General features: G+C 39.5%; 1 protein-coding gene across 1 annotated transcript in view; it reads left to right on the top strand.

Annotated features, from left to right (window-relative positions):
- The window catches only part of Tube1 (tubulin epsilon 1), a 24,527-nt gene extending 6,237 nt beyond the window's left edge, over positions 1-18,290 (top strand). Inside the window, exons 4-12 of the mRNA XM_048425195.3 lie at positions 2,646-2,703; positions 3,002-3,117; positions 8,252-8,373; positions 11,498-11,685; positions 11,898-12,070; positions 12,882-13,022; positions 15,286-15,426; positions 16,323-16,497; positions 17,931-18,290. Of these exons, the coding sequence (XP_048281152.1) occupies positions 2,646-2,703; positions 3,002-3,117; positions 8,252-8,373; positions 11,498-11,685; positions 11,898-12,070; positions 12,882-13,022; positions 15,286-15,426; positions 16,323-16,497; positions 17,931-18,089 (1,273 nt within the window). The 3' untranslated portion in view covers positions 18,090-18,290. The remainder of the gene's footprint in view (positions 1-2,645; positions 2,704-3,001; positions 3,118-8,251; positions 8,374-11,497; positions 11,686-11,897; positions 12,071-12,881; positions 13,023-15,285; positions 15,427-16,322; positions 16,498-17,930) is intronic.

Here is an 18,290-nt window from a genome sequence, read left to right as displayed (position 1 = left end):
TCCATTTGCTTGGAAAACCTTTTCCCAACCCTTTTTACCCTGAGTAGGTGTCTGTCTTTGTGGTTGAGGTGTGTTTCTTGTAAACAGCAGAATGTTGGATCCTGTTTTCATATCCAATCTCTACGTCTGTGCCTTTTTATAGGTGAATTGAGTCCATTGATATTAAGTGATATTAATGACCAGTGGTTGTTGACTCCGGTTATTTTTTTTGGGGGGGGGGTAGTAGAGTATATGTGTTTCCCTTCTTTGCATTGTGCTTGTGAAGGGTTGCTAGATATCTGAGTTATTGTAGGCAGTGTTGGGAATGTTGGATTCCTTGGGTTGTGATTTTCCTTCTAATACTTTCTGTAAGGCCAGATTTGTAGCTACGTATTGTTTAAATTTTTTTTTTATCCTGGAATATTTTGTTTTCTCCTTTGATAGTGAACGATAGCTTGGCTGGGTATAGTAGTCTGGGCTTGCATCCATGGTCTCTTAGTTTCTGCAGTACCTCTATCCAGGACCTTCTGACTTTCATGGTTTCCATAGAGAAGTCTGGTGTAAGTCTGATAGGTTTACCTTTATAAGTTACTTGACCTTTTTCCTTTGCAGCTCTTAATACTCTTTCTTTAATCTGAATGCTTTGTGTTTTGATTATTATATGGTGAGGGGATGGTTTTTTTTTTTTGTTTTTGTTTTTGGATCCAGTCTATTCGGTGTTCTGTATGCTTCTTGAACCTTCATAGGAATATCATTCTTTAGGTTGGAAAAGTTTTCTTCTATAATTTTGTTGAATATATTTTCTGGGCCTTTGATCTGCAATTCTTCTCCTTCTTCTCCCCCTATTATTCTTAGATTTGGTTTTTTTATTATGTCCCAGATTTCCTGAATGTTTTGTGATGAGAATTTTTTGGATTTGCTGTTTTCTTGGTCAGAGCATTTATTTTCTCTATGGTGTCTTCATAATCTGAGATTCGTTCTTCTATCTCTTGTATTCTATTGGTTATGCTTGTTTCTGAAGTCTCTGTTTGTTTACCTCGATTTTCCATATCCAGCTGGCCCTCGGTTTGTTTTCTTCATTGCCTTCATTTCCGCTTTCAATTCTTGAACTGTTTCCATTACCTGTTTGATTGTTTTTTCTTGGTTTCCCAGGGTGTCGTTTACGGATTTACTCAGTTCTTCAAACCTTTTGTTTTATTTCTCTTCCATTTCTTTACTCATTTCTTCAATCTTTTTGTTATACTTCTATTCCACTTCTTTAAGTTATTCATACCCTGTTTAAGGGACTCTATTGCTTTCATAATGGCACTGTTTTCCACTTCTTCCGGAACAGGGTGTTCAAGTCCTTCTGTAATAAGATCGCTGGGATCTGGTGTTTTCATGTTGTTTTTCAGATTGTTGGAGGAATTCTTGCCTTGGCGTCTGCCCATCTCTTCCTTCACATGTTCTCTAATGGATCTTCTGGTACTGGGTCAGGTTTCCCCCTCTGATGAATCTTCTGCTAGAGGATCAGCGCCCCTTGCTGGCCATGATTCTTGCTGAGCTGATGTAGGGCCTACATTTCCACCACAGCACGCCTTCCTTTCTTGATCATCGCGTCTTACATAGTTTGATTACATGGTTGAGTAGAACTAGATAGGTCATGCGAGGGGACTAAGAGAGAGGCAGAGGTGGAGGCAGGAGGTCAATATGTAACATGAAAACAGGAAGGAAGCTTCGGGGAGAGAAACAAAAACAGAAATGTTTGAAAAATAATATAATGAAACCAAATTCTTTGCTAGTTAATAAAATAAAATTTATTACATATTTGACAGTCTGAGGGTTTTCATGTAATTCTCATCCACCTTGTGGGTCATATACTTTTAAATGAAAGCAGTGTATTTCCTCAGTCTAGAGTTTGGAGAGGACGGAAAGGCATGGGCATCTCTCTTCTGTGGTGTGTGTTCCAGCCTCTGTTCCACAGGTGTGGTACCCAAAAACCCTTATGAAAACTGCTACCACATCTTTGTATACACCTGCCTATCAAATTAATCCTTTTTAACGACATGATATATATACCAATATATACCAATAGTATATATACCAATAGTGAAGGCACGAGAAAACAGATAGGAAATAGTTGGACACTTTTCAGAGCATAAGGTCTTGTTGCAGGTATTCGTCTGTCTTCATGGATAATAGCACATGAACAAATGGAGATGGCTGCATTTAAACAAAATTCCCTTTAGCAAAGCAGGCAACTGATTGGCGTTGACCTGGGGATTATAGTTCGCTTACTGCTGGCCTGAAATACCTGTGTTTAATCAGCTCCTCGTCTCGCCTCTGTCTTGTGAATTATATTGACCTATACGCTATGCTTATTCTTAGGTTCTAGAAATGGACTGAGTGGTATGTAGTCTTATATCATTTGATGTGTTGGCTGCAGCAGAATCGCTAATTAACAGTAATTTAAACAAGAAAAATACCCAGTTATCTCACAAAACTGCCAGCCTCAAAGACATAGATACTGAGGTTGGCAAGGTGGCGCAGCAGGTCAGGGGCTTGCTGCCAAGCCGAGGACTTGAGTTTGAGTCACCTGGACCAGTATGGCAGAAGGGGAAAATGAAAGCGAACACTACCAGTCCTGGAAAGTCTTATGACCCTTTCTCAATTTCTTTTTGTTTCAGAGTGGGTGGTGATGGCAGCAGTATTTCCAAAGGAAGAATATCCTCTTTAAAAGCACGAGTAAGATGCATTTTCTGGGGTTCTTACTTTGTAACATGGCAGTAAAATTTGAGTTAATTGTTTCTCTGCAAGTTTGTCTTTCCCTTCTGGTTGTTGGTTGGTAGTCTTTGATTATAAGAAAAGGAAAGGTTAACCAGGTATTGGTGGTGCATGCCTTTAATCTTACAATAGATTACATGAAGAAACATTTTAATTAACCTTAAATTGTGAAAAAGAACAGTATAACTTACAACTCATGAATTCTTGAAGTTATAAATTACTAGAGAAAATATTCCAAATTGAAATTCTCTTTTTCCAGGCAGTTTTGATTGACATGGAAGAAGGAGTAGTTAATGAAATTCTCCAGGGACCGCTGAGAGATGTGTTTGATAGCAAGCAGCTCATCACTGATATTTCTGGCTCGGGAAACAATTGGTGAGCACATACTCAGTGTCATTTGAAGAAGTTGAGCATTCCGTGCCTTGTCCTAATAGGTCCTGCTGTAATGAAAGCAAAGTGCAATTTGCCACACAAAAGTATCTGCCTCGTCTTTTAATAATTAATTAGTTGATGATGATGCTTTATGATGCCCAGAAGCTGCCAGGATTTACTTTCAATTCTACTTCTGCTTTTTTTTAAATAGAAAATTAATCATGAGAAATTGATACCCTAAATTCTTAAATGTTTTAAGTACTTTTAAAAATTATTCATATTCAGCAGCAACACTAATTGCAAAAAGCCCACAAACTCATGAAGACTGAACAATGCTCAAGTGAATGACCACTGGGTCAAGGAAGAACTAAAGAAATTAAACACTTCCTAAAATTTATTGAAAATGACCACATAACATATCCAAACTTATGGTACACAATAAAAGCAGTGCTAAGAGGAAAGTTCAAGCACTAAATGCCTGCATAAAGAAGTTAGAAAAATCCCACACTAGCAAATTAAAAAAGATACCTGAAATCCCAGAACAAAAAGAAGCAAACTAGCCAGAAAGGCTAGACAACAGGAAATAATCAAACTGAGAGTTAAAATCAACAAAATAGAAACAAAACAATACAAAGAATCTATGAGACAAAGAGTTAGTTCTTCAATAAAATCAACAAAATAGACAAACTTTTATCTACACTAACCAAAAGGCAGAGAGAGAGTATGCAAATTAATAAATCAGAAATAAAACGGGGACATAAGAACAGACATTGAGGAAATCCACGAAATCATCAGATCATACTTCTAAAACCTGTACTCCACAAAATTGAAAAGCTTAAAGGAAATGGGTGATATTATAGTATACATAAGTGACCTCAAAAATTCTACCAGGGAACTCCTAAACTAATAAACAAATTCAGTAATATAGCAGGATACAAGATCAACTCAAAAAAAAAAATTCAGTAGCATTCCTTTATACAAATGATAAACAGGCTTAAAATGAAATCAGAGAAACATCACCTTTACAACAGCCACAAATAAGATAAAATATCTAGGGGTAACTTTAACCAAACAAGTGAAAGACCTGTATGACAAGAACTTTAAATCATTGAGGAAAGAAATCAAAGATAACAACAGAAAAATGGAAAGATCTCCCATGCTCTTGGATAGGTAGAATTAACATAGTAAAAATGGCAGTCTTACCAAAAGCAATCTACAAATCCAATGCAATATCTATCAAAATCCCAGCAAAATTTTTCACAGATCTTAAAAGAATAATATTCAACTTCACATGGAAAACTTTTTTAAAAAACTTAGGATAGCCAAAACAATCCTGTACAATAAAGAAATTTCTGGAAGTATCACAATCCCTGACTTCAAACTCTAACATAGAGCTATAGTATGAATCCCATCACTCAGGAGATAGAGGCAGGCAGATCTCTGTGAGTTTGAGACCAGGCTAGTCTATAAGAGCTAGTTCCAGGACAGCTAGGACCGTTATACAGAGAAACCCTTTCCCGAAAAACCAAAAAACAGGTTGGAATTGGCATAAAAATAGACAGGATGACCAATGGAATAGAATCAAACACCTGGATATCAATCTACACACCTACAAACACCTGATAAAATGAAAAAAAAAAGCATCTTCAACAAATGATGCTGGCATAATTGGATATTGACATGTAGAAGAATGTAAATAGATCCTTATCTATTGCCATGCAGAGAACTCAAGTCCAAGTGGATTGAAGACCTCGACATAAAACTGACTACACTGGCTCTCACAGAAGAAAAAGTGGGAAGTTCTCTTGAGTGCATTGGCACAGGAGACTGCTTCCTAAATATACCTCCAGTGGCAGAGACACTGAGACCAACAGTTAATAAATGGGACCTCCTGAAACTGAGAAGCTTCTATAAAGCAAAGAACACAGTCAACAAGACAAAACGACAGCCTGCAGAATGGGAAAAAATCTTCAACCCCACATCTGACAGCAGGCTGGTCTCCAAAATATACAAAGAACTCAAAAATTTAGACATCAAAAGAACAAATAATTGCCAGGTGGGGGACTTGAGAGGGAGAGGCAAGCGGATCTCTGTGAGTTAAAGGCCAGCCTGGTCTACAGGAGCTAATCCCAGGGCAGGCTCCAAAACTACAGAGAAACCCTGTCTCAAAGGAAAAAAAAACAAAAATAATTCACTAAGAAAATGAGGTATAGACCTAAACAGAGAACTCTCAACAGTGAACTCTCTAATAGCCGAAAGATGCTTAAGGACATGCTCAACCTTCTTCCTTATCCATCAGAGAAATACAAATCAAAACAACTCCGAGATACTATCTTTAACCTGTCAGAATGCCAATATCAAAAAATGTTTATGCTAGAGAGGATGTGGAGTAAGGGGAACTGTCTGGGACCAGCCTCAACAAAAATGCCACTTGCCATGGTGGGGGCATGGGGATCCAAAAAATAAGTAAAGAATAAGAAGACATGAATAAAACAGAAAACCTAGGATAGTGCTGGGAGGCAGTTCCAGTGAATACTGAAATCACCCATGTTTAATTTTCCATACACTTTTATACCCTGATACAAAAGGGGGAAGAAGGAACAAAAAGACTTCTTTAACATGATACAAAGGACAACTCAAGCAGTTAATTGCTTTAACACTTTGAGACATCAAATCATTAGCATTCTGCTCTTCGGACTGTAAAGCCACCCTAGACCAAGTATCCTGAAGGCAGCCACTCCCCAGGTAACCTTCTATTACCAAAGAAGGAGCAGAAGTATGCTTACATATCCTGACCATCTATCAGGGTAGAGTGGATCTATCTGTATGACCATCTTAATGTCAAAAGAACCAAGTAACCACATCCTGAGTAAGGATGTGTAGCCCTGATTGTTGTCATCAAGTTTGAGTAACCTCCAAACTCTCTGATCATCCAACAAGGTGGAAATAGGCTCACATTTTTGGGCCTCCACAGGGAACACTCCCCCATTGCTGGTGGGAATGCAAACTTGTACAACTGCTTTGGAAATCAGTATGGCGGTTTCTCAGAAAATTAGTGCTCAAATCTACCTCAAGGTCCAGCAATACCACTTTTGTGTATATACCCAAAGAATGCTCAATCATATCACAAGGGCATTTGCTCAACTATGTTCACTGTAGCATTATTGTAATAGCCAGAACCTGGAAACAACCTGGGTGCCCCTCAACTGAAGAATGGATAAGGAAAATGTTGTACATTTACACAATGAAGTACTACTCAGCGGTAAAAAACAATGACATCTTGAACTTTGCAGGCAAATGGACGGAACTAGGAAGAAAAAAAAAAACATACAGAGTAACCTAGACCCAGAAAGACAAATATGTATTCACTCAAGGGGCTTCTAGACATAAAGAAAAAAACTAGCCTACAGTCTACAACCCTAGAGAACCTAGACAACAGAGAAGACCCTAAGAGTGACATATATGGATTCGCCTAGGAAGGAGAAAAGGACAAGATCTCCTAAATAAATTGGGAATGTGGAGGACAGAGGGAAGAGTGGAAGGGGACAGAGTGGAAGGAAAGAGTGGAGAGAAATGTATAGCTCAAAACAGATAAAATTTTTTAAAAAAAATGGCTATGCAGAATATTAAATGCAGTTTTGACATGATGGCAAAAAGGGTAAATATTTGTAATTTTTTAAGAATAACTTTTTAAAAGTCTATGCTGTTTTAGAGTCAAAATTTGCCTGAGGGTGGTAACAATTCATTACCTTATTTGATTCTTCAACTTCTCCTGTTGGTCTAAATCAGTAGATGTAAGGCCGTATGTTATACAGGCCCGTATGTCTACATTGTATGGCAGCCAGACTCTCAGGCCATAGTTTGCACCTGGCCTCACAGAAGGCAGTCACCTAGCCTTTTGAGAAAACCTAACAGAGGGTAGCATATGCTAATGTTATTCTGCTCCCTTGTAATTTGGAGGATGCTTGGGAAAGAGATGTTCATTGAGCCTACGTGACAAAGCTGGCATACAGAGTAGGAAGATGTGACAGAGAGGGCATAGAAAGGTGTGAATGTAACTAAAGCCATTTACTTGGTTACCTAGGAACAGAATGCTAATGAATTACCCCCTCAGTTTACGTTTTGGTATAAAAGCTGTTTAGAGATTAAACACGGGCGAATTTTCAGGATGCGAACTTAGGATTTCATGAGGGATCTCTGAGAATCTCCCTTCCGATAAAGCCACGTGAGTTGTGTCTTTATTCCCATGCCTCCCCTCTGGTCCAGAGAAATAATTTATGGTCCAGGCTGGTACCGGACTCCTACAAGTAGAATTAACAGATCCAAACCAAACCAGGATCCTCCTATCCAGTCTGATACAGGCTGTCTTATATATGTGACCTCTTTATGGAGAAAGCCACGCCCAATAGTTAAAGTTTAATTCACATGGATTTGTTGTTGTTACTTTAAAATTAATTTGCTTCATGTTGTTTGTTCTGGTGTATAGTTTATTAAAGCATGAATTTGAATTCCATGTGTCAGGAAACCAGGGACCAGTCACTTAAGAAATGAGCCTACCTGACCACCCACCTAGCCTTCCCCTGGTTGTGTATAATCATTATGTAATGTTTGCAGTGTGCGAAGCTGTGTGTAACGGGGAGATCTTTTTACCTTGTGTTGTATCACAGTGGTGCTCCAAGATGTGATTAACAAAGACAGCTCAGACTCTTCACTGCCATTTCATCTCCTAAGTGATATGACCAGCTTTTCCCATTTTAAACCAGATAAATTAGTTTGAAATTTTTCATTTTGTTATGTTGAGCTGACCTCATTCTTTTTAATATGTAAATTCACTGTGGTTCAGAGTTTAGTTTAAATGGAAACAAAATAGCTAAATTCTTATTTTTTTATAATTTATCTGGAGAAAATTGAAAATACAATTAGAAAACAATAGGTTACTTACCAGTATTTTTGAGAATTTTTGGTATGTAATCAATCTATAATAAATAGAATTTATTACGTGAAAGAATAGATTTCTTAGTACAATTTAAATAGTTTCTTCATTTTTGTTCAATCTTTATTTAGAGTAGTAATAATAAAATCATCAAGTAATAAATCAGGGAATTCTTTTTTTTTTAATCTGTGTTCTTATTTTCAGGGCTGTGGGTCACAAGGTTTTTGGAAGTCTTTACCGGGAACAGATTCTAGAGAAGCTCCGCAAGTCAGCAGAGCAGTGTGACTGTTTGCAGTGTTTCTTCGTCATACACTCCATGGGAGGAGGTAGGAATCACTCATTTGCCTGTAAGGAAGTTGCATGTAAGTGGGAATTCATTTTGCAAATATCAGTCTTATTTTTAGATCAGGCAGGCATGTTCAGCCTTTTCACACTGAGACACAGTATCAACTAGAGGCTTCGTGCTCAAGCACCATGTGCAGAAAAACCACCTCATAATGCTTCACATACCGTGTTGGGCCACATTCATAGCTAGCCTAGAGTACATACGACCCATGAGGTAGACTGGATTTACCTGATAGGTATATGTATGCTGCAGTGTTTGTATATTTCATCTTAAAAGTTTGTGAAGTTGGGGCTAAGATAACTTACTGAAAAATAAAATGTTTATGCCACAAGCATGAGGACCTGAGTTTGAGCCTCAGAGCCCACATAAAAAGGCTGGGTGTGGAGGCACATGCTTGTAATTTCAGGGAGCAAGAGACAGATGAGCCCCGGGGTTCGCTGGACAACCAACTCCAGGTCAGTGGGAGACTGTCTCAAGCAAAGTGGTGGATAGCACTTGAAAAATACCTGGTATTGTCTTTTGGCCTCCATATGTACACATACCTGCAGTACATGAGCACATACACAAAGAAGTATGGAAACATAAAGAAGCATGTACACACATATAAAACATTGTGAGAATCTCACTATGAACCTATTTTTCTTTTTTTAATTTTGAATATTTTTTCAGTTTTAGATTCTCTTGTAATATTTCAAACACACTTCAGCATGCATGCACTTTTGAGAGATGCTTCTTTGTTCCTATATCCCAAGTGGAGTTGAACTTTTCTTTTTCATGTTCTTATGTTACTTGCCATTATGAGGATACTAATAACTCTTTTATTAACCACCTTCAAACCTTCCCACACCTCCCTGCAATAAGAAAACTGAAGATAAAAGAAATGACTTCAGTCAGTTACTTAAAGAGCACTCATTTCACAGTAGTAATTGCTGAGCTTGAAGCATGGTCTGCATTGCTTTGTGTTCCCAGATGAGTCTCTAATTTGGAATGGAAGTATTTTGCTCTCCTGTTCATTAAAAAGAAACAAGATTAGTGTGCTAATTTTAAAATGGTAATTAACAAGGTTTGGAAGAAAAAATTAACATCCTTTTCTTCCTAAAACTGAGATTAAAATTTTACATTCTGAGGCTTGCAAAAATGACATTGTCATATACAATGTTCCCAGTGAAGAACTGGGTAATACAGTTATAGAAGGTGGGGGAAGGGCAGGCCCAAGGCCCACATGATACACCCACCTGGGAGTTTTGGCTCCACATTTTAACGTAATAAATTACATATGTGTATAAACACAATTCAGAAAACTACTTATCCATTTACTTTTGACACATTGCTACTTTCTCCTGTTTCAACTTAAAAAGCACTCTTACTAGCTTTATCACTGAGTATCATAGAAGTAAGCTATAGAAGTAAGCTATAGAAGCCACTGTTTTCCTTTAAGTCCTTAAAATTTTCTAAATTTGTATAATGTGACTTTAGACATTAAATTATTAATGAGATTTCCAGGGTTTCTTCATTTAAATGGACATTGGGAACATGTTGTGTTTGAAACTTTGTAAACAAGATGAACATATTTTATTGGGTGTTTGAAGTTTCTTGATGACATGATAGTTTTCTGTGTCATTGAGACAATATGTATCTTGAGACCAAAGTGTTGTGCCCAGATTATGACCCCCAGAGAGAAACCACCAGAGAGGCCCAGATTGTAATAAGCAAGGTTTAATTAGCGTAATATAAACATGTTTGGAATCTATCTCTGACCCCGCTGCAGTGAGGTAGAGAGGAGTCGTATCTCCTCTGTGGGGTAAGCTTTTAAAGGCATAACTACAAAGAGACTCTTTGAAGCTGCTTTGGCAGGGGTGCAAGGACTTTTGCTCCCTCCTATCCTGCTAAGTCAGCTTTGTCCTTGTTCTTAGAGCAAGGCCATCTTTATCAGCCTGTACCAGGTGGCTGGCTGGGCTAAGTGACTTTGTGCTTGGAATCTCCCGGGTGGGAGAGGTGAAGGCCACTATCTTCCTGGGAAAACATTCTGTTAGGAAATTTCTTCTCGCCCCTTTGAGAATAAGGGGTGGACAAAAGCTGTCAATTTTGTTTTTGTTTTTTAAGTTGCTTTTATCAGGAATACTGGATGCTCTCTTAGTTGAATTTTTCATATTCAGTTTATTTGTTTTCTGGTGTAGGAGTTCCTTCTGTTTTGTGTTGCTTTCATTGGTTAATGAGTAAAGAAACTGCCTTGGCCTAGTTGATAGGGCGGAACTTAGGTAGGTGGAGAAGACAGAACTGAATGCTGGGAGGAAGAAGGGCAGAGTCAGAAGCCATGGATCCACTGCCTGAGATGAACGCCAGTTAGAATCTCCAGTAAGCCACGGCCACATGGCAATACACAAATTAATGGAGATGGATTAAACGAATATGTAAGAGTTAGCCAGTAAGTTAGAGCTAATAGGCCAAGCAGTGTTTTAATTAATACAGTTTCTGTGTGGTTATTTCGGGTGTAAGCTCGCTGGGCAGCCAGGACGAACAAGGGACCCTCTCCTTGTAACAGTTATATAATGACTTAAATACAAAAGAAGATTAGAGAAAGCCATCCCAGACTCATGCTCAGAACCTGAAATGGAATTCTCCACCTCAGCCTTGAAGCCTTGCCTGTGTGTAAAAGGAGCAGCGGGCTGCATTCCCACCTGGATCCCAGCTAGCTTACCCCGAAATAATTACACGGAAACTGTATTCATTTAAACACTGCCTGGCCCGTTATCTGTAGCCTCTTATTGGCTAACTCTTACATACTGATCTAACCCATTTCTAATAATCTGTGTAGCACCACGAGGTGGTGGCTTACCGGGAGGATTCTAACCCGTATCCATCTCGGAGAGGAGAGTCATGGCGACTGCCTCACTGCCTTCTTCCTCCCAGCATTCTGTTCTGTCTACTCCACCCACCTAAGGGCTGGCCTATCAAAAAGGCCAAGGCAGTCTCTTTATTAACCAATGAAAGTAACAATAGACAGAAGGCCCACCTACATCACCTGTGCTCTCTGGGTCCTTCAGAATTAGACTTCAAACCGTTTGTGTTATTTGTTGTTTTCTTCTTAAAACGTCGCTTCTCAGGAACAGGATCTGGACTTGGCACGTTTCTGCTAAAGGTGCTCGAAGATGAATTCCCAGATGTGTACAGATTTGTGACAGCGGTTTATCCTTCGAGTGAGGACGATGTCATCACCTCGCCTTACAACAGCATGCTGGCCATGAAGGAACTGAATGAGCACGCAGACTGTGTGCTGCCCATTGACAACCAAGTAAGAAATGGTACTGGACTCCGGACATATTTTATATTCATTCAGTTCTGTGTTATATACATGCATTTGTGTTTGTTCAGTATTCTCTTCAGTTTTTAACCTTCTCTAAGAGAAAGAATAAGTTTGAATTGTTTTTCTTTTCTTGCCTAGTAAAATGCCATCTAAATGATTCACTAGTAGTTTCTCACCCAATATTATTTTTTTTTCTCAAGTCTTTATTTGACATCATTAGCAAAATTGATCTTGTAACTTCTGGCAAGTTGGGTGCAGCTGTGAAGCCTAAGAGTCTAGTTACCACGAATATGGGGACTGTTACAAAGTGCCCCAAGAAGCCTTTTGACGCAATGAACAACATTGTGGCCAATCTGCTCCTCAGCCTGACAAGGTAACCCTCTCAGGATGCTGGCAAAGTCACTGTACCTTTGCAGTGTTTACTTTAGTGGTGTTTTATTCTTTTGTTTGATTTGGGGACACTGTTAAATCCAGTTCTTGAATGTGTTGAAACAAGCACTGAACCACTTGGCTAGGGGCCCAGCCTAGTTGCTTTTATTTGGTTGTTCTAAGTTGTAGGAGCTTCTTTTATAGTTTTTCTGTCCAGATTTGTCTGACACGTTTTTATTAGTTCTACGAGAATTTCTTACAACATAATTTGGTCATACTAACCCTCTAAGCCCTCCTCCTGCCCAACTTTGTGTCTGATTTTTGTTTCCATCAAGGCCAATTTTTGCTACTCATTTTGTGTTGTGTTTTCATGTGTTAAGCCAGCATTTCTCCAAGGTTGTTACTTGGAGCACTAGTGGGAGTTCCATGCTCAGCAGCCTCTTGTAGATGTGCTGCCATGCTGTGAACCAGCTAATCTATACATCTTTAGAGACAAAACATTTTCATGTCTTGGGTCTCAAATCTTTCAAGCAGTTAAGATTGATTATGATTTTATGATTATGAGTATATTAATCAAACCCTTAATAAATATAGTAAAAATTTCCACATTAAGCACTGGTCCTGTAGGTGTTGAACTCATTATGTCTATTTAAATAAGATACTCTTGCTTGTATAATAAACAAGTATAGTAGATGTTGCTTGCACATTAGAAATCTGGAAATAAGAATTGCTAAGAAGGAATATGAGAAGATTACCTGCTGAATTATGGTTTTTAAGTGAAAACATTTCTCATTGTTCTAATGTTGGCCTTTTAGCTCTGCAAGATTTGAGGGATCCCTTAATATGGACTTGAATGAGATCAGTATGAACTTGGTTCCTTTCCCTCAGCTTCATTATCTTGTGTCAAGCCTTACACCTCTGTACACTCTGGCAGATGTGAACATTCCCCCTCGAAGGTAAGGTAGAACTGGCTTCCATTTTCCTGAGAACTTGAAGTGAAATTTCAGCGAAAAAAAGTTTATATTAACTCAGATTATTTATATCTTTTTTTGGTGAGAATCTTATAAAATGTAGTTAGTGACAGTCGTTTTTTATTAGGCAAATATTTATTTAGAAGTAAATCATTTTAAAATGTAGTATTAAACTGAAGCCAAACTTGATAACTAAATTTTTTGACTTTTGAAAATTAATAGAATCTGGCAGGCTTGAATTCTGATTCTGTTGCTAGTTGTAGGATCTTGGGCAAATGTCGTAAATTCTTCATCTTACTGTTTGTGGGGTAGACGAAATGGTATCTTTTAAAGTTCTTAACCACAGCCAAGCACCATAGAAGGCTTTATATGTATTGCATATTATCTTCAAACCAGCTTGAAGATGTTTTCAAGGCCAAACTTGATAGCACTCGCCTTTAATCCCAGCTCTCAGGAGGCAGAGATAGACAGATCTCTTACGAGTTTGAGGCCAGCGTGGGCTAGTGGATCTGGCAAGTGATGTGCCAGATCCACATGGTGAGATCCTGTCTCAAAAAATAAAAGTGAAAAAATGTCTTTAGGCTGGCGTGGTTGTACATACCTGTAGTACTAGCACTTGGGGACCAGGCCAGTCTGGGATACACAGTGAGATTATCTCAAAAAATTACAAATAACAAAGTAGCTGAGATGTTGCTCAGTTAGTAGAGTGCTGCCTAGCATTCATGAAGCCCTGGGAACCCCCAGAACCCACATAGATGGCTCATAGCTATCTGTAACTCCAGTTCCAGGGGTTCTGGCACCTCTTCTGGTCTCCAGGATCACCAGGCATGCCTGTGTGGTGCAGACAAACACATGGCTTAAACAGATAACATAAATGAATGAATGAATGAATGAATGAATGATTTTTTTTAAAAAAGAAAAGATGCTTTTAGCTTATACAGTGATGATGAGCTTCAAAGGCTCACACTGGTATTTGCTGTGGGTGACTGTAAATTAGAGGAGAAATTAAAAATACTTTTTTATTACTATCTTTATTACATTTTTAAATTTTTATTTTGTGTGTGCCTTGGTGTGTTTGAGGAACAGAAAACACCTTGTTGGATTCAGTTCTCTCCATCATGGAGTCCTGGGAATTGAATCCAGGTTGCCGGGCTTGATAGCAAGCACCTGCTGAGCCATCTTGTGGGCCCAAAGGGTTGTTTTGTTGTTGTTTTAAGGTTTTTATTTTAATTTAATTTAAGTGTATGAGTGAGTGTGTATGTGAGCGTGAGTGCAGGTGCCTACAGATCCCCTGGAGGGGAGCTGCTCTCTGTGGGTACTGGGACTTGAACTCGGGCCCGCTGCAGAGCAGTACACGCTCCTAACCATGGAGCCATCTCACAAGCCCTCAGAAATCTCTTTTTACAATTAAAGTTTTGGTAACAGTTCTATACTTCAGGGGTATTACAAGTGATGCTAATAAACTTTATTTTAGCAAAAGGGCCGTTGGCGCCAGCATCTGCCAGGGATCCCATAATGATCTCAGCAGGGGAAGCAGTGTGTGGTGTATGGGTTGTGATCGCTGATTGTTCACTGCACATCAGCACATCCTGGTTAAAGGTGAGCGCTTTGATGTGGACATCGAATGAATACTGGTAGTAAATTTTTTTTCTCCCATTTTTTTGGAGGCAGGACTTCTCTTTGTGGTTCTGGCTGTCCTGGAAACTCTTGCTCTGTAGACCAGGCTGGCCTCAAACTCAGAAGTCCGCTGACCTCTGCCTCCTGAGTGCTGGGATTATTAAAGGCACGTGCCACCATGCCCAGCAGTAGTAAACTAGTATTAAGTGAATTTTTTATATTTAAAGTTAATCTTTATTTCTAAGTTCAGCATAATGAAAAAGGAATGTGTTTGACTTGATCCTCTATTTTAAATATTTCAAAGTCAGTGAACTATTCTGTAATCTGCTTGGTATATTTTGTTATAAATATTACTTGTATCAACATTTTAATTTTAATTGTGATAGTTTGTGGTAGTTGATATTCTTTAAAGTTTTAGTAAAAATCCACAAGGACCTTTTAAAATGTTATTCTAATTTGTCATGATGTCCTTTTCTGTTGTTAGGGTTTAATGGGTTTATTTTCTTTGTTTCCGACATCTACTCTACTATAGGTAACCCAGGAGCTGCATACCAGTGTATATTTTCTTTCTATGGCTATGTTTATGGAAAGGGACACATTCTGTGTAAACAGTGGTGCTTTCCTGTTGTAGATTGGACCAGATGTTTTCGGATGCCTTTAGTAAAAATCACCAGCTCATCCAAGCAGACCCCAGACATAGTCTCTACCTCGCCTGTGCCCTCATCGTTAGAGGAAACGTACAGATTTCAGATCTTCGCAGAAATATTGAAAGGTTTGGCTTTTATTTTTAAGATAATTCACGTGAACAGGTTGGGGCAGTGTAGTGCATAGTAGTGAAGACAGCCTCTGTGGAGGTTACAGTAAACTGTAACCTGTAAGAACAGTAAACTGTGGCTCCCTAGTACAGAGCACCAAGGGAGACATGGGTGTTCCTCATACTGTTGCATGGTGCTGCCCCTTTGTGTGTGTTTCATTTTTAAAGCAATCTTATTTTACATACCAGTCCCAGTTCCCTCTCCCTTCTGTCCTCCTTCTCCCCCCACCTTTTCTCCACCCCACCCCTCATACACTCCTCAGAGAGGGTGAGGCTTCCCATGGGCAGTCAAGAAAGTCTGTCACATCACATTAAAGCAGGACCTAGCCCCTCGCCTCTGTATCTAGACTGAACAAGGTATTCCTCCATAGGGCATGGGCTCCAAAAAGCCAACTCTTGCACTAGGGATAAATACTGCTTCCACTGCTAGTGGCCCCATAAACTGCCCAAGCCACACAACTGTCACTCAGGTTCAGAGGGCCTAGTTCAGTTCTCTGCAGGTTCCCCAGCTGTCATTCCAGAATCCGTGAGCTCCCACTAGCTCAAGTCAGCCCTTTCTGTGAGTTTCCCCTTCGTGGCTTTGGGCCCTTTGCTCGTAATACAGCTCCTCACTCTCTATGGCTGGACTCCAGGAGTTTGGCCCAGTGCTTACCTGTGAATCTCCGCATCTGCTTCCATCAGTTACTGAATGAAGGTTCTAGATGCTGCCAGTTTTGAAGACAGATGGCAGATTCCAGACGACACAGTTAGACCTATGCTTCTACTGATGTCCTTGTTTTGCTAATGTGAACTGAGCTGCTATGTAATGTCGTTCTTTGTACTTTAGTTCTTACCTTAGGATTTTTGTATTTCAGGTTGAAACCTGCTCTGCATTTTGTCTCCTGGAATCAAGAAGGCTGGAAGACTAGCCTGTGTTCAGTGCCACCTGTAGGTCACTCCCATTCGTTATTAGCCTTAGCAAACAACACGTGTGTGAAGCCCACCTTCATGGAACTGAGAGAAAGGTTCATGAGGCTCTACAGGAAAAAGGTGATTACACACCTTGTAACTGCGCTCACTTTGGCGGAGATGATTGGAAGTCAGGGCTAACGCTGTCCAGCGTATCTGTTACATTCGTTATGAGCAAGGAGAAGTTCGCATATCTACTTTAAACGAGAAATTCCGTGAATTCTTAGGATTTAGGCAATATACTATTTTTGTTTAAAAGAAATCATTTATTCAACAATTTCACAAATGTGTATAATGTGTTCTGATTATATTCCTCCCACACTGCTCTCTCTTCCCCTCCCACTCCTTTTGGACCGCTTCTTCCCAACAAGATCCCCTAGTTTCACTTCTTTCCCTAGTGACACACTGAGTTTGATTATGGTTGCTTGCATGGGCGCCAGTGTGGATGTTTCTGTTGCGTGGACTGTTTACCAAAGACTACATCACGAGCAGGAATGACTCCCCTTCCCCAGCAAACATTAACTACCAGTAGCTCCGCACAAGGAGTGGGGCCTCCTGAGACCCTCCCAGTCCATGTCACACCCTTGGCAGGCGGGGTCTTAACGTAGGTAACCACAGCTACCGTGAGTCCAGGAGCACAGTGGCCATGTCTAGAACCTAAGCTCACAATGCTCCTTCCCATATTCCGGCTTATAGTCTTTCTGCATTGTCTTCTACAGTGTGCCCTGAGCCTTGGTGAGGCTGGGGTGTGGGAGAAAGGGATTCTCTAGATGTCCATTTATAGCTCAGTACTCAATACTCAATTATTCTCCACATTTTGACTGATCTCTGTACTATCCACTGGAAGGAAAAAGAAAGCCTTTATGACCAATATTGAGAGCAGAACTATTCTATGAATATAAATATAAATGGACAGTTTTTCAACATGTCCATTTAGCAAACCAATGACAAAAAATTGTCCTTTACATCCTGTGACCTCCTGAGTCTTGGACTTTTGTCCTGGGTTACAGCTCCAATGGAGGGGGCCTCAAATCTAATCAGAAATCCATTGGCTAACCCATTATCACCCATGCCACTCTTGTACTAGTGGACACAGCTTTAGGCAAAATATTTGACTTAAGTTCCTGCTTCCAGTTTAGAGCTGAATGTTCTATGCATTTAAAATGCATTTAATCTTTCACTATTTCCTACATACATAGTATCTACTTTGATCATATTTCCTATTATCCTCTCCTCTTCCCTTCTAGATGAACCCTCTCTGCTTCTCAACTTCCCTCCTACCTTCAAGTCTGTGTGTGTGTTCCCCCACTGTAATTTATTAGGGTTCCTTGAACGAATATGGAGGGACTTTTACTTAAGCAAGGCTTTTACAAGTGGGTTTACCACTGAGAACTGCCTCACCCCTTCCTCAGCAACTGCTTAGAATGACATATAATTTTAACAATATTTGTTTTATGGGGCAGTTGTATGTCTTAAGTTCCTGAGATGGTGATGCTGTCTTTTTTCGATTGCAGGCTCACCTCCATCATTATCTTCAAGTTGACGGGATGGAGGAATGTGCTTTTGCAGAAGCTGTGTCCTCTCTGTCAGCTCTCATACAGGAGTATGATGAACTTGATGCCACAAAGAGCATGCCTGTGCTGGATGTGCCTCGGCTAAGCGTGGCCTTGTGAAAGAAGCAGCTAAACATGCACTGTTACTTGCTCTGACTCACATTCGTTTTTCCCCTTTGTCTTTCACACTGTCTATGATTCAGAAAGTCCAGTTTGTTTTTCACAGTGTCAGGAAGTCAGGAAGTATTTTATCTAAAACAACAGCTTCTGTTTTGTTAATATATACATTAACAAAATATAATAAAAATAATATATATTTTA

This window comes from Myodes glareolus, chromosome 1, assembly GCF_982192425.1.
Source record: "Myodes glareolus chromosome 1, mMyoGla1.1, whole genome shotgun sequence".
In the NCBI taxonomy this organism is placed as follows: Eukaryota; Metazoa; Chordata; class Mammalia; order Rodentia; family Cricetidae; genus Myodes; species Myodes glareolus.
Note: the sequence above shows the minus strand (reverse complement) of the source record. Positions and strands in the feature narration are given on the sequence as shown.